Here is a 16,431-nt window from a genome sequence, read left to right as displayed (position 1 = left end):
TTTGATGACTATACATATAATTTATACTATTATGACCATCAGCTGATTTATAAAATTGTTTTGCTCCTTATTGTTGCTGTCATATCAAATTTATTTATTATAAGAAAAAATAAAATATATAATACCATGTTATAAAATGGTCCAGCAGTCATAGTACCATACAATGGAGGTGTTGTATCAACTGTGAATTTGTGGTGAATCATTCCACAGTCTCCGGATTCATCTGTAGCTGTAATGTATATATCAATGAATTCTATTATTGGCCATAGTCTGCATTTAGAAATAAGATTTGAATAATTTTTGACTTTGCCTTTTTGTAAAATGCTTTAAACTAGATTTCTGAATACAAAAGGTTGCAACATGACCTTTAAATGTATAAATCAATGTAATTTGGTTTTGTTGGATAGTTGTTTCATCGACACTTAATTTAAAATAATTTCTCATACAGTAGATTTCCAATAGCTGCCATATATTTAAGTTCTAGTCATGGTTTGTTCAGTTTAAATAAACAATCATTAAGTTGAAGAACATCCAGAATTAACAACTTGAAATAATTTAAAAAGGGCTGTAGCAATAGTATACTCTGGTTACTTCTTCTAATTTGCATTGTTAGAGTGCTGTCTTAGGGACATATTCTCACAACTCCTTTTATATAGATATTTCTATGTTGTGTTAAACTATAATTTCAGGTTAGAGTGAAGGGAGGCACATAAAAATATAGTATATATACCAATACACATAATTAACAGCGCCTGGTGATGTTTCATAGCCTGACCGGTTTCGGTCCAAAAGGACCTTCATCAGAGGCAGAAGGCAGAATGGTGGATTAATGTTTGCACCCTATTTATATAGATATGGTAACCGGCGGTTGAGTTAACCGGCTGTTGAGATTTAACCGGCGGTTGTGTTAACCGGCGGTTGAGATTTAACCGGCGGTTCAGAGTTAACCGGCGGATCAAAGTTATCCAGTGGATAAATATGTATCTGGTTGATGTCTAAACAGGTTAAATTATTCTTTCAGTGAAAAATCCTCGAAGGGAGGCACATGTTAAAACATTTAAACCCTGCTGCATTTGTTTACACTGGTCCTTAGTTAGGAACCTGTTGTTAAGTATTTGTCATTTTTTGTGTTTCTCGTTTTTTTTATATAGAATAAACCGTTGGTTTTCCTGTTAAAATGGTTTTACACTGGTCATTTTTGGGGTCCTTTATAGCTTGCTGTTCTGTGTGAGCCATGGCTCCCTGTTGAAGCTGTACTTAGACCTATAATAGTTTACTTTTACAAATTGCAACTTGGATTGAGAGTTGTCTCATACCACATCTTCTTACATCTACCTACCTATAACCCAAGCATAGTATGTTCCTCCAGGTTGTAAGTGTAATGATGTCACACTGTAGAATGTATTCTTATTTATGTTAAGCAGTGGTGCAACATTAAATCTATTTTTCTCATTGGTATCACTTTTTTGTCCATCAATCTGAAACACATGACCAAAAACAATATAAACAAGAATGTGTCCATAGTACACGGATGCCCCACTTGCACTATCATTTTCTATGTTTAGTGAATCCTGAAATTGGGGTAAAAACTCTAATTTGGCATTAAAATTAGAAAGAACATATCATAGGAAACATCTGTTCTAAGTTTCAAGTTGGTTGGACTTCCACTTAATGAAAAACTACCTTGACCAAAAACTTAAACCTGAAACAGGACAGACGGACAAAGGATGGACGCTCAGACCAAAAAACCTAATGCCCCTAGGTAGGGCATAAAAATCAGGATTTTATTTTATTATGATTATAGTTTTTTGCACTAAAAATCAGCAAATACATCTGTTCTTGAACTAGAAAAGATCTAATAGAGGAATTAACACCAAACTACATATACAAAAAAAATCAAAATTATACTAAATTTGTTTGCTCCAAACACTGTTAAAAATCTCTAAAAGGTTTAATTTCTTAAGGAATAAATACAATAGAAGAAATCACAAATTTTGACTATTTGCTTTGTATTTTAAAATTTGAGGTGAATACACATTTGGATTGAAAAAAAATCATGTCTAGGACATAAATAATTCCAAAAAGCAGTAAAGCTTGTTAATAACATGTAATATCCTTTTACAAACTTGAATTTACAATAACATTTCTTACATATTGTTTACAGTCTGTTCCTACTGCTCCTGTGTTGTTGGATAGTCCTACATAATACATCATTATTTCCAGCTTAGATGTAAAACCTTCAAACTGTATATCTATATAGGTATCATTGTTAATAAAGTCTCCCATAATGATGGATCCACCTATGACAACAGAAAAATACAACTTGTCAAACTTATTCTATTCACACATCTCACTCAATTGTCAATTTCATAAGAAAGATAAATTATTTCTTACACTTTTGATCATATAAACATGAATTTCTACATATCTTCTGATATATAAAAAAAACTCAAGGACAAAAACTGTCACAGATATATATAATTTACAAAACAGCCTTCAACAATGGACAAGACTACCAAACCTTATAACAAGCTGTAGTTAATTTCAATCATGACTTCTTTGACAACATAATTTGAAAATGACACTGTTTTTCTTTTCTTTTTAGATAAAGCTTAAATTGTCACAAAATATGAGCTTCCTATTGAAACAATTTTACATCATAACTGACTTCAAAATATTCAACCAATGTAATTACTTTCCACTGCTAATGTTATAATGATCGAAAAAGTGGAAGCAATTTGACCCAAACAAAATCTAATTTTTGAAACCTGCTCTTTTTCTTTTTTTTTTATCTCTTACAGTAACTACAAATTTTTACAGTCACTTAAGAATTTGTATTTTTATTACAGTAAATACAGAAGTTTTTTTTTTATTACAGTAATTAAAGAAGTTTAGAATGTTATAATAGCATTAATTTCTATCCCTATAGTTAATTCTGTCATTCTCAAAATGCACTTTCAAATGAAAGAAACCTACCTTGAACACCACCATCATATCCAACATGGAAACCATTAGACGTAACTGTTGCAATAGAATATGATATGCTGTAGGCTTTCACAGTGAAATAATACATTGCCTTTCCTGATGCTAGGTTAAGATCATAAAATGTGACAGATTTGTTCGAACCAACATTTGTAAATGGTACAATATTATCTCTGGTTATAGGAAACCTTCTATCTGTTCCAACAGCTACTTCATAATACATTACTTCCTGAGCATTTGGTTGGTCTGCTGTTTTGGAATCATTTGCTTGATATCCTGGATTGCCTATAATGAAAAGATAGGAAATTCATGAGCTTCACAGAATTCTTGTTCTCCTGGTATAAACCACCCATCAATGTAGACATAAAACCAATACTTGCACCAAATATCCAAGTATAACCAAACAAATATCCAAGTATAACCAATACTTGTACCAAATATCCACGTATACATATACACTCTGAATAAACAAGCCATAAAAGGCTATAATAAATACCAAAGACTTTGTAAAGTGGATAGTCGCACGACAACGCCGATGCTCTATATTTAATAAGAAATAAACACAATTCATACATATATATCTACACATATAATATATAATTCAAACATCACTGAGTATCAAACATAAAAAGCTTAATAAATTTCAACCAGAATTAAAATTTACCAAGAAAATTCGACTGCTCAGATTGACGATGTCATGCTGAATGATAACATAGGCAATAAAATACCACGAAAATAATTTTGAAGCGGGAAAACATTACGCCCTCTATGCTACATATGATGAAACACCCAGGAGAAATTAATTTCATTCTAATGCAATGCCCGTTTAAACGAATGAAATTATAATTCTCATTTTAATGTTTCATATTATCTTTGGTTAAAAGTACCTGTCATAACACTTATCTATATTATAACTATACACATAACCTATGTATTGGAATGGAATGATTAGACCAGGATGGACTTAAAACAAATACCATTTGACATAGCAGGAAAAACTATATCATATGAACAAATTCTTTTCATCATGATAGTTACTTTGTATTTATACATATAGCTATTTTTAATGTTCCTTTAATTAATGGATGAACGTTTACTTCATTTGTTTTGTATTTGGAATTATTCATATTGTCTCCAAATAAACTCTTCTTTCTCTTTCCCTGACAAAAGTTTATGATACTAAAATCAACATACCCTCAACATCAGCCTGAAAATAAGCAGAAGCTGGTAAACCAAAACCATCCCAGTTAGCTGATATTTTACGTCGTGAGGGTTGAACATTCAAATCAAACCCAGGAATATATCCATCAAACACTCTGCCAGGAATTAGTGGATCTTCTTCAATAGTAACTCCATTGGATCTTATGATGTAAGTATAGTTCAATGCATTTGTCACTCGTAACAAAGAATAATATAATTCACCACCTCTAAGATTAAGTCCATCTAACATTGCATTTTCTGCAACTGAAAAAATTAAGCAATCATAAAATTACTGTTTAATTCTTAAAATTCACTCTTATTTCTTCCCTTTATATAAATATACATCTCCTTTTTTTTGTTGATTCTTTACTGAAAGGCCTATCACCTATGTGAGACAATTTATACAATAATTATAAATCCTTACTTTTTTTTTTTTAAATAACTAAATTTATCCATGTTTAATGTGTTCAAATTTTAGAAGCCTTTCATGCTCACCTTTTGCTGTAATTTGAAGGTTCATTTTAAATATATTTGAATAAATTGATAATTGCATCTCATGATACGTTTGCCATAATCTTCATGCCACTGGATGCTATTTTGATAATAATTACACCTCATATAAGAATGCCAGAATTTGATGGGTTGGTAGCCAGTGTATTTTTCACATATTCTAACATTTTTTCCTCATTTCAAACAAATTTGCCTGTTTTTCACCACTGCGGGTGAATATGCCTCAAATACCATGATATTTGCCATTTTGGATATTCCTTTTTCCCCTCTCTCGAGCATCTTCCCGCCAAAAATTTCGGATATGACGTTACATTTAGAGAAAGCCAATTAACACGTATTAGTTCATGTATAATTCCTGTGGTTCTACGATAATATCCACTTATCCTCAAATTTGTGCATAAACATGTTTATGAATTACAGCTTACTATCAATAAATGACACCAGTATATTTCTAAAGCATTTTATAGCGGCTTGAGAAATTTCATAGTCCCTTGACTGATATTTTTCTCAAATACCCCTCCATAACATGATATATCTGTTCAGTATAAAATGATTTAGAAATAAACTGGTGTTATTTATTGTTTTGATCTTTTACTTTTAAAACCCATAACAAGAATGCAATTTTTGAATTATAGTAATACAAATACTTATTTACCACCCATGTCTAGCCATTCAGAGATAACTCTCCCATCTAGCCTTTTTATCTGCCATTCATTTCTAACTGATGGACATGGGTCACCAGACAAAACCCATGAGGCTTCAAGTGTGTCATAACTCTCCTGAAAATCTCTGTCAAAAATAAATAAATAATACAATTGAATTTTCACAAAAAAGTATCAAGAAAGTTTGAATCAAAAGGCAAGAAAATAATATGCCTCTTACAACTGTTACTATATTTAACAGCATCTATTTTTGTATAAAAAAATAAACTTCTTCCCTTTAATTTTTGTGTGTCCATGTTGGCAAATAAGCAAAAGGCAATAAAAATAAAGCAAATTATATCAAGTTAACAGGCTTCAATAAAAAATAATGTAGCTTCTGACATTAACAAATAAATTGAAATATCAAACATGAGTTCGTTAGAATATTAAGCAGAGGCAATCAGACATCTAAAAGCAATCGCTCTTTTAAAAATTTTGGTCGAATAAATTCGAAAATAAATCTTTGGATAATACTACAAACAGGACAACAAAATGATCATTTACTTAGTGTTTTAAGTGTGATTATTTATATTATTTTTAGAGGTGTACAGCTTTGATGGTTGATGTGGTATGTGCTGTATTTTGGAGATTACTGTTCTATTCTACCGGTATATCCCAAATAATTCAAAACATTTGAGAGCATAATCCAAAAAGGCCTAAAAAGAGCATCTGAAACAGTCTTAGGTCGACTTTGTGAGTGTCAGAGCTTCCACCTTTGCTTCATCACTATTCATGAACTTCATAAAATTCTTACACATCATGATCAGAGTTGTCTAGTACATCATTGATGCCAATATGTGATAGTGGTTGTAGACCCTGACTTAGGTATGAGAGATATACTCCATTGGACGTGGCTACACTGGATAATCCAGCTCCGTTTGTTCCTCTGATAGAGACATGAACCTACAATACAAATAAATACCGGAAAAACGTTTAAATGTTTTCATAATTTAATATAAATTTTCTGTAATTTGTCTGTTCAATTTGTATGTTTACCCAGAGCTACTTTCATTCAAAGAGAATTTGTACTCTGGAATATAAATGTTTAATGAAAATATCTACATGAGTAATAATATTCTAAATGATCTTTTTTTTCTGAAAAGTGTACTTTTTCATTTGGTTTGTATGAGAAGTACCAATTATACTGTTGGCACTTTATATAGTTACTGTCGCATTCAACTCAAGGCATGTCCCATTCAGTCATGGATGTTTCAGTGACCTAATATATTTCACCTTATTCATTCAGTAAATTTCTCATTTCTGGAGTAAAAACATTGTATCATAGTTAATTGCTTTTCCATTATGCTATTGATAGTGCTTTATATTAGTTTCATTTGGGAGCAAGCTCCTGTCATTCTTGTAAATGAACAATAAAACCAATGTTGAAGGACAGAGTGACCTACATAGGTAGACCAGCTATCAACAAATCACTTATTTTAGTGTTCACCTTTCTATATCCCTTCAGACTAAGACCAGACACTGTGTAATATCTAGCATCTTGTGGAACATCAAAGAAAGCTTTGATCTGACCTCCACCTGGTGTTGAACCGACTGCTATCTGGTACCTGTTAATGTAAAACATAAATTAAAGGATAAAGCACAAAAGTTAACTGGGAAGGTTGTTGTTTTGTAGGTCTTTAAGAGCGACAAATTAAAACCAGGTGCTCCACAGGGTGCACCTTTATATGACAGCAGAGGGTGAACCCTGCACAATTGGGGCAAGTATGGACACAACATTCAAGCTTGATACAGCTCTGAATTTGGATTGTGATCAAATTTTTGACATAATATGAGTTTCTGACACAAAACAAATGGCAAGATCTTACAAATCTATTGTGCAATATTGTGCAATTAAAGATTATTTCTTCAAACTTCTCAAAAATTTGTAATTTAAAAAATTTGGAAAAAATTAATTGAAAACTACTACCACCCCCTTTTTTTAGCAATAAGTCCAAAACCTGACATTTCATTATACATAATTTACAAGTTGTGTAAGGGAGGTAAATCCGAACATACCCAACATTGTATGTTAAATGTTTTTGAATTATCTCGCTTACACTTCTTTTAAATTGTCTTAATTGACCCCCTAATTCTATAACATTTTGAGCCATAACCCACCAAGGTCAATACTAATCATCCCTTCATGGTGTTGTAACTTTCAGCCTTATTTCAGAAAAATTCATACACTTTAATACAAGTTATTGTTTGAAAACTACAAAAATGCTTATTTTGGGCCCCCTTTTTGGCCCCCAATTCCAAAACTATTGAGAGGATAACCCTCAAAATCATTCCCAACCTTACTTTAATGATATTAAACCTTCTGGTAAAAATTTATAGAGATCAGTTAACTAAAACTAAAGTTATTGTCCGGAAACCAAATGTGTCTTCAGAACCGATGACGACATGATAGCATTATTTGACGCAATTTTTTTTTCGATCTTTTACGGTCGTATAAAAATAAAAAAGTGCACAAAATATTTTCAGCTTAGAGTTATTATAAACTTCCTTTCAGATGCAATCTCATATTTTCCCTACTACTTCATGTATTCCAAATAAAATACAAACCCCACAATTCCTGATTCCTCATCAGTAAACAGCTGCCATGTCACTGATACAGAAGTGAAAGATTCTGAACACACAGCATCTAATGCATCACAATCTACAAGTAAAAAATAAAAACATTGCACTGAAGGAGGCTGTTAAATATTCAATAGGAAAAACAAGGATGTGTCCAAAGTACACGGATGCCCCACTCGCATTATCATTTTCCATGTTCAATGGACCGTGAAATTGGGTAAAAAATCTAATTTGGCCTTAAAAGTAAAAAGATCAACTAATGAGGAACATGTGTACTAAGTTTCAAGTTGATTGGACTTTAACTTCATCAAAAACTACCTTGACCTAAAACTTTAACCTGAAACTCACACTTTTAATTTCTATGTTCAGTGGACCACGAAAATGGGGTCAAAAGTCTAATCTATAATACTAAAATTACGAGGTCCAATTTGTCAGCCGTCATCACGTAAAAACGACGAATCACAGAATTCAACTTTATATATAACTAATATAGTACAAAGGTGTAGATTAAAAATTACACCACTCCAGGCCCTTTTGTTTTCCACGTAATTAATATTGCCAATAATTAAGAAGTTCCGGGTCGAGTCCGCTACCGATACCAATAGTATATTCACCTGTTACCTATTACAATGTACCTTATCTGTACGTTCCGTATCTGACAGGCGCACCACCAAACGTTGTATTCAGGACTAATATGCTATATACACGGGTAATAACCACAGGGTTGACACTACTAAAATTGTCAAATTGTTACCTATTGTAGTATTTTAATCAGTAAGACTTTCTAAGATAACAATACGAATACTAAAAATCTGGACTAAAAATAAGGCGTATAGGTACAGTTTTCAATTTGTTAGTGGGCTGACGTAAAACAGCAAAGCAAAGAATTCAACTTTATTTATAACTTATATAGGACAATGCTGTTGATTAAAAAATACTCCATTCCAGGACCTTTTGTTTTCAAAATAATTAATATTACCAATAACTGATAAGTTCCAGTTCAACAGGTTCAAAAAGAAAGACTTGAAAGCAGAGAAAAACTGTCTATCTTATAATCGACATGACTTTATCAGATGACAATACTAATACTAAAATAAGGCTTGGGCAAAGTTGTATACTATAATTCAGTCACGGACCCGTGATATCACGGGTGTGTTCTAGTTTAGTTTAAAAATATGAAATATCATATCATAAGAAACATGTGTACTAAGTTTCAAGTTGATTGGACTTCAGCTTCATCAAAAACTACCTTGACCAAAAACTTTAACCTGAAACTCACACTTTTAATTTCTATGTTCAGTGGACCATGAAAATGGGGTCAAAAGTCTAATTTTGTTTTAAAATAAGAAAGATCATATCATAAGGAACATGTGTACTAAGTTTCAAGTTGATTGGACTTCAGCTTCATCAAAAACTACCTTGACCAAAAACTTTAACCTGAAGTGGGACGAACAGACGGACGGATGCACAGACGGACGGACGAACGAACGGAGCCACAGACCAGAAAACATAATGCCCCTCTACTATCGTAGGTGGGGCATAAAAACACACAGATGAAATAATCTCAAATGCTTAAATGTAAATTTTTCATATTTATTATTAAATATTAACCATTCATATCAAATGCATATGTAATAAGTTGAATATGTTTTGTTTGAGAGTTTTCAAAAAATTTCTTCATGATCATCCTTAAAGGTGCAAGTGCTAAATCAAATCAAATTGCATTCCAACTATCTAAATACAGATTATCATCTTTTTTTCCAATTTTTTTTTTAGACAGGTCTTTGAAATAATAAAAAATAATACATAGTAACTTCTCACCTTCATCTGTAGTGCAGATTTTTGCATTCATTGCCACAGTTTCACTGTTGTCATTAACATTGATTCTGTAGATTGTATGCAGGTCCACCACTTTCCCATGTTTAGGTGGTGTTGTATCAATAGAGATGGATTCAGAGAAAGCATATGTTTCCATGGCAACTGAATTAACTGCTGTCACTGTAGCATAGTATGATCTTCCATGGTCTAATCCATTATTGACTCCTGAAAATATGTAAAAATGGAATGTCTTAACTCTACTTAAACAAGAATGTGTCCATAGTACACGGATGCCCCACTCGTACTATCATTTTCTATGTTTAGTGGACCGTGAAATTGGGATCAAAACTTTAATTAGAATTACTTACCTCTCATCCATAATTCTAACTAAGATGTAAACCATTACCATCAATAGGAAACAGCGACCATGACATCGTCTTACTTGATATAGCATGTAAACCTTTAAAACCCAAACCAGTTAAAAGAAAGATATACCTGTGGAAAAAAGCAGATATATATAAGATAAAGGAAGACCTCGAAACATTCAAGACATCCTTTAAAAACACCTGCAACAGAACTGTAGAATCCATGTGGCAAAGCTTCAAATCAGAAATTCAAAAAACCATTGAGAAGCGAGTACCAACAAAAATGACTCAAGGTAGACACACCCACCCATGGATGAACACAGCAATAAGACGCAAAATCAACCAAAAACAAAAAGCGCACAAGAAAGCTAGGAAAACCAAAAAGAAAAGAGACCAAGACAGATACAAGAGACTACGACAAGAAGTACAATGGGAAATACGACAAGCCAATAAGAAATACATGGAAGAAGTCAGCTCCAACTACAAGGACAACTCCAAGAAATTCTGGTCCTATATTAAAAGCAAAGGTCAGGAATGGACAGGAGTAGCACCATTGAAGAACAAAATGGGATTCCTCCAAAGCGACAACAAAAGCAAAGCTAATATCCTTAACGACCAATTCCAGTCCGTATTTACAAAAGAGAACCTGAACAACTTCCCAAATAAAGGGAAAAGTCCATATACCACCATGGCTGACATACAAATCAATGTAAAAGGAGTTCATAAATTATTGAAGAACCTGAAACCACATAAGGCTACTGGACCAGATGCTATACCATCCTGTATACTAAAGACAGCAGCAGACCAACTTGCTCCAATTTCTTACAGAACTGTACCAAGCATCCCTCAACACCGGAGAAGTCCCTCAAGATTGGAAAGATGCAAATGTAGTCCCACTCTTCAAAAAGGATGAAAGACACTTGGCATCAAATTACAGGCCTGTATCACTTACCTCCATTACATGCAAAGTCCTAGAACACATTGTACACAGCAGCGTAATGGACCATTTCGACAAATACAAAATCCTCACAAATGCACAGCATGGATTCCGCAAACGACAATCTTGCGAATCCCAACTCATCATCACCATTCATGATATTGCATCGAAATTAAAAGGTAACAGCCAGGTAGATATCATACTACTAGATTTTGCTAAAGCATTTGATAAAGTGCCACACCATCGCCTACTACATAAACTTGAGTACTACGGAGTAAATCCTAAAGCAAACAGGTGGATAAGATCATTCCTACAAAACAGAATGCAAAGCGTTATTCTAGAAGGAGCTGTCTCTGAACAAGTACCAGTACTCTCTGGTGTTCCTCAAGGAACAGTTCTTGGACCCCTACTGTTCCTGGCCTACATAAAGACATGCCAGAAACAGCAACATCATCAGAGACCAAACTTTTTGCAGACGACAGCCTCCTCTATCGAACTATCAGTAACCAAGCAGAAAGTGACCTACTACAAAAAGATCTCACATCATTAGAGGATTGGAAAGATAAGTGGCAAATGAGCTTCAATGCAAAAAAATGCATTGTAATTAGAATACAACCCAAGAACCGTCCTGTAATATCAACTAATTACAAATTACACGGACACACACTGGACACCGTTGAAGCTAGTAAATACCTGGGAGTAACTATCAGCAATAATCTAACCTGGGACAGACACATCGACAACATAGTGGGAAAAGGAAACAAAACACTAGGCTTCATACGACGTAACCTAAAAGATTGCACTAAACCGGTCAAAGCAGCAGCATATTCAACAATAGTAAGACCTTCAGTTGAGTATGCTAGCACAGTATGGGATCCTACGAAACAGGCTAAAATAAAAGCAATCGAGCAGGTATAGAAAAGAGCAGCTAGATTTGTTAACAACAACTACACAGACCGCACACCTGGCTGTGTAACAAAAATGGTAACATCTTTGAAATGGGAAAGCCTTGAAGACCGCAGGAAACAAAATAGGCTATGCATGCTATTCAAAATCCAACATGATCTGATAGACATAGATAGGCACCAATATCTAACGCCAAACGATAGCCGGACCAGAGGTAAAAACCGCTTCTTCCAAGAAAGGGCCACAACAGACGCCTTCGGACAATCATTTTTTCCAAGGACCATTAGAGACTGGAACCAACTGCCAACATCCGCAACATCAGCTGACACAGTTGATGGATTCAGAGCTGCCCTGAAGGCATGCTCTGTTAAAATTTAGACAGTAACATCCTGTAAATAGTTTTATTTGTATATATATAGAGAACGTTTTATCCTGTAAATAGCCAAGAGAAAACTTTCTGTGTTGTCCGACATTGGGTTAGTTTTCGCGGGACCTCATACATTCAAGATTTGAATTCGGTTCCTTACCTGGAAGAAGAAGAAGAATTAAAATTAGAAAGATCATAGAACATGTGTACTAAGTTTCAAGTTGATGTAACTTTAACTTCATCAAAAACTACCTTGACCAAAAACTTTAACCTGAACTTTGCAGTATCATTTTCTATGTTCAGTGGACCACAGAATTGGGGTCAAAATTATAATTTGGCATTAAAATTAAAAGATCATATCATGGGGAACATGTGTACTTAGTTTCAAGTTGATTGGACTTTAACGTCTTCAAAAACTACCTTGACCAAAAACTTTAACCTGAAGCGAACGGAGGGACAGAGGCACAGACCAGAAAACATAATGCCATTCTACTATTGTAGGTGGGGCATAAGAGGCACAGACCAGAAAATATGATGCCCCTCTACTATCGTAGGTGGGGGCATAAAAACTGCAAAAGAAAGCATGAAAACTCTGTTGTAAGTAAATTGAAGCAACGACATCTAAAATTTCTGTTTATAATTTAGACAGTTAAATTTATTATTGGGGCCAAAAATCATATTGCAAAATGCTAAAATAACTATCTACATACCTTTTATAATGTATGAAGATAACAACCCAGTGACAATTGTTTCAAAAATATCTGAAGATCCTTGTTCTGATCCAAGAGTGATGATGAATTTCTGTATTGGACTTTCTTCATCTAGAAATCCTGACCAGGAACACAATATTGGGCTCTCCATCTACAAATTGTTGAAAGAAAATTGCACATGAACATTTACTAATTATAAAATTGAGGATGGAAATGGAGAATGTGTGAAATAGACAACAACTCAACACATGATATAAACACTTTTAAAGACCTTCAGTTGACCTTAAGTTCAGATATTTGAATTTGTGTTTTTTAATGTTGATATCTCTTGTCTATGAACTACACAATTCTTTGAAATATTCATGTTTTGATTAAATTTAAAATACAAATTTGAGGTTTCTTTCTTGTTATTCTGTTATATGACAATTTCCATAAACTTACACCAATATATTCTGGACAAGATACATATCCAGTTCCTGGTTTACTGGTATCAATGATAATTGAACCAAATGTAGTTCTACCTATCATACCCGCTTTGTCTTCTGCCCAGATACTGATTATGTTAGGTTTGCCTAAAAGGAAAAAGCATACAAAATACTGTTATTGAAAGATTGATTCACCTCTTTCACATAAAAAAGAATAGGAACTTAGCATGTTATTGCATACATGTATTACTCCATTCAATCAGGATGCTCCAACAAACTGTTTAAGTTTTAAACAGGCAAAACATATTACAAAATAACTGAAAGTAATCAGCCTGTGATAAGAACTAGAGGTTCTAAAGAGCCTGTGTCGCTCACCTTGGTCTATGTGCATATTATATCAATCTTACAGGGCGATGGATCATGTAATATGATTCTGTACACTACAAAATATAATATATAACAAGTCAAAAAGGGTACAACATCACCATTAAATAACTATAAAATGAACAAGTATTACATATTTCAGATAACAGATATCCTTCTTCAATAACAGCACGATGTCAAATGAATCATGTCAAAATATTCAAACTGAGAAACTTTTTTCTAAATCTTGAAATTTATACAATTTAAGCGAACACCACAGACGCTGATACAATTTTAAAATTTCCAAACACGGCGCAAAGATTACAAATATATGCCAAATAAAAATAGTTATTTTCGATGTGAACTGGCACAACTCTAAATTTCCAAAGGTTGTGACAGTTTAGATGTTATTACTGCATTGAGGGCAGTCCTCAAACAAAAAAATCAAAAATGTCCTTACTGATCCAAGTTTGTCAAATTTGAAATATTATACAAACTTGGATCGGTTAGGACATTGTCAACCCATACTTGTCAACCTGTGACGATGAAAATCTGCATTGAAGAATCAAATCTCAGGTCATAACGCGTACGAACTTTTTCGAGCTGAATTTCAGTATTTATGGTACATTTTCTTATAATGTATATCAAAGATACCAAAACATCAATGCATGTTCACTTTGCTAAGTCATTTTAAATCTTATTAAATATTAAGTCATTGCACTTTTAAAGATTTTTATAAATTTGTGTAACTCAGTCTTATGTGCTTTATTTTTTGAGAAAAAATACCTCAATCATTAATCACTAGAATATAATGTAATTCTTAAATTTTTGAGACTATTGACCATGTAGCCTTTAACCATAATATTTTCATCTAATAAGGGAATTAGACTATGATAAAATATAGTATTACAGTTAAAGGAAGTATAAATGTAAAAAATAATTTTGAAATTTAAAAAAAAAAATTGTATAAAGGTATAAAAATAATGAAAAGTTATTTTTCAATATGTATATGAAGTATATATTTTTATGATTTAATCTTTTTCACCCATAAAACGTAAATATAAGGAATAATTTTGAATGGTAACAAATAAGGGGAAGTAACTCTAGTACAATTTGTAAACCAATGGTGCAATTTATTTACGACCTAAAGCTAAGGTAATTGGTGTTAATTAACAGTGTGTTTGACACCAAAGCTGTCAAGTGAAGCCATGCATTTAATGGGTCACTTAATTTGACAGTTCACATAGCTAGATGAACTTCCTGTTCATGGAAGAATTACAAATTTGCCGGTATTTCAAAGGAATATTACTTATGAAATCAATCTCAAGGCTAAGAAATACGGGTGAAATCGGGTCATTTTCGGAATTCCCAGGTTATTTCAATGACCCGGCGGGTGTTCCGGGTGATCCCTCAGAATTGTGAAAATCTCAGGTCAGTTGACAGGTATGTGTCAACCCAACAATGTTAGATCTGTAAATTTGCTTTCGCAAATTTTTTGTCCTTCCCTCGCGGGGATTCGAACTCATGCTACTGAGATTAAGCAAAGGACACAGAAGGATTCATGACAAAATTATGTTTTGATTTTGGTAATGAGTTTGTAGATCTTACTTTACTGAACAGTCTTGCTGCTTACAATTATCTCTACCTATAATGAACTTTGCCCAGAAGTGACAGTGCAAAATATTTTGTAAAAATTTACCAAAATTTACCAAATTTATGGAAGTTGTTAAAAATTGACTATAAAGGGCAATAACTCATTAAGGGGTTAATTGACCACTTTCGTCATGTTGACTTATTTGTAGCTCTTACTTTCCTTTACATTATTGCTGTTTACAGTTTATCTCTATCTATAATTATATTCAAAATAATAACCAAAAGCTGCAAAATTTTCTTAAAATTACCAATTAAGGGGCAGTAACCCAACAACAAGTTGTCCAATTGGTATAAAAATTTCAGAGCAGGTAGATCTTAACAAATGAAGAAATTTTTTCATAGCAGATTTTCTCTAAATGCTTTCGTTTCAGAGATATGAACCAAAAACTGCAATTTATCCTACGTACTATTTTTAGCCATGTCGGCCATCTTGGTTAGTGGGCGGGGTCAACCGACACAATTTTTTAACTAAATACCCTAAAGTTGATTGTGGACAAGTTTGGTTAAATTTGTTCTAGTAGTTTCAAAGTAGAAGATTTTTGTAAAAGATAACAAAAATTTACAAAAAATTGTTAAAAATTGACTATAAAGGGCAATTACTTCTTAAGGGGTCAACTGACCATTTTGTTCAGGTTGACTTATTTGTAGATCTTACTCTGCTGAACATAATTGCTTTTTACAGTTTATCTCTATCTATAATAACATTCAAGATAATAACCAAAAACAGAAAAGTTTCATTAAAATTACCAATTTAGAGGCAGCAACCAAACAACGGGTTCTCCGATCCATCTGAAAATTTCAGGCCTGATAGATCTTGAACTGATAAACAACTTAACGCCATGTCAGATTTGCTCTAAATGCTTTGGTTTCAGAGATATAAGCCAAAATCTACATTTTACCCCTATGTTCTATTTTTA

General features: G+C 33.0%; 1 protein-coding gene across 1 annotated transcript in view; it reads right to left on the bottom strand.

The window, feature by feature from the left end:
- The window catches only part of LOC139501250 (uncharacterized), a 108,536-nt gene that overhangs the window by 26,933 nt on the left and 65,172 nt on the right, over positions 1-16,431 (bottom strand). The window contains exons 55-66 of the mRNA XM_071290270.1: positions 13,515-13,645; positions 13,074-13,224; positions 9,792-10,013; positions 7,959-8,052; positions 6,841-6,958; positions 6,148-6,296; positions 5,348-5,481; positions 4,177-4,446; positions 2,977-3,267; positions 2,152-2,300; positions 1,340-1,478; positions 126-229 (exon numbers count right to left, since the gene is read on the bottom strand). Of these exons, the coding sequence (XP_071146371.1) occupies positions 126-229; positions 1,340-1,478; positions 2,152-2,300; positions 2,977-3,267; positions 4,177-4,446; positions 5,348-5,481; positions 6,148-6,296; positions 6,841-6,958; positions 7,959-8,052; positions 9,792-10,013; positions 13,074-13,224; positions 13,515-13,645 (1,952 nt within the window). The remainder of the gene's footprint in view (positions 1-125; positions 230-1,339; positions 1,479-2,151; positions 2,301-2,976; positions 3,268-4,176; positions 4,447-5,347; positions 5,482-6,147; positions 6,297-6,840; positions 6,959-7,958; positions 8,053-9,791; positions 10,014-13,073; positions 13,225-13,514; positions 13,646-16,431) is intronic.

The sequence above is a fragment of the Mytilus edulis genome, chromosome 13, assembly GCF_963676685.1.
Source record: "Mytilus edulis chromosome 13, xbMytEdul2.2, whole genome shotgun sequence".
Lineage (NCBI taxonomy): Eukaryota > Metazoa > Mollusca > Bivalvia > Mytilida > Mytilidae > Mytilus > Mytilus edulis.
This window is presented reverse-complemented; position numbering and strand designations above follow the sequence as displayed.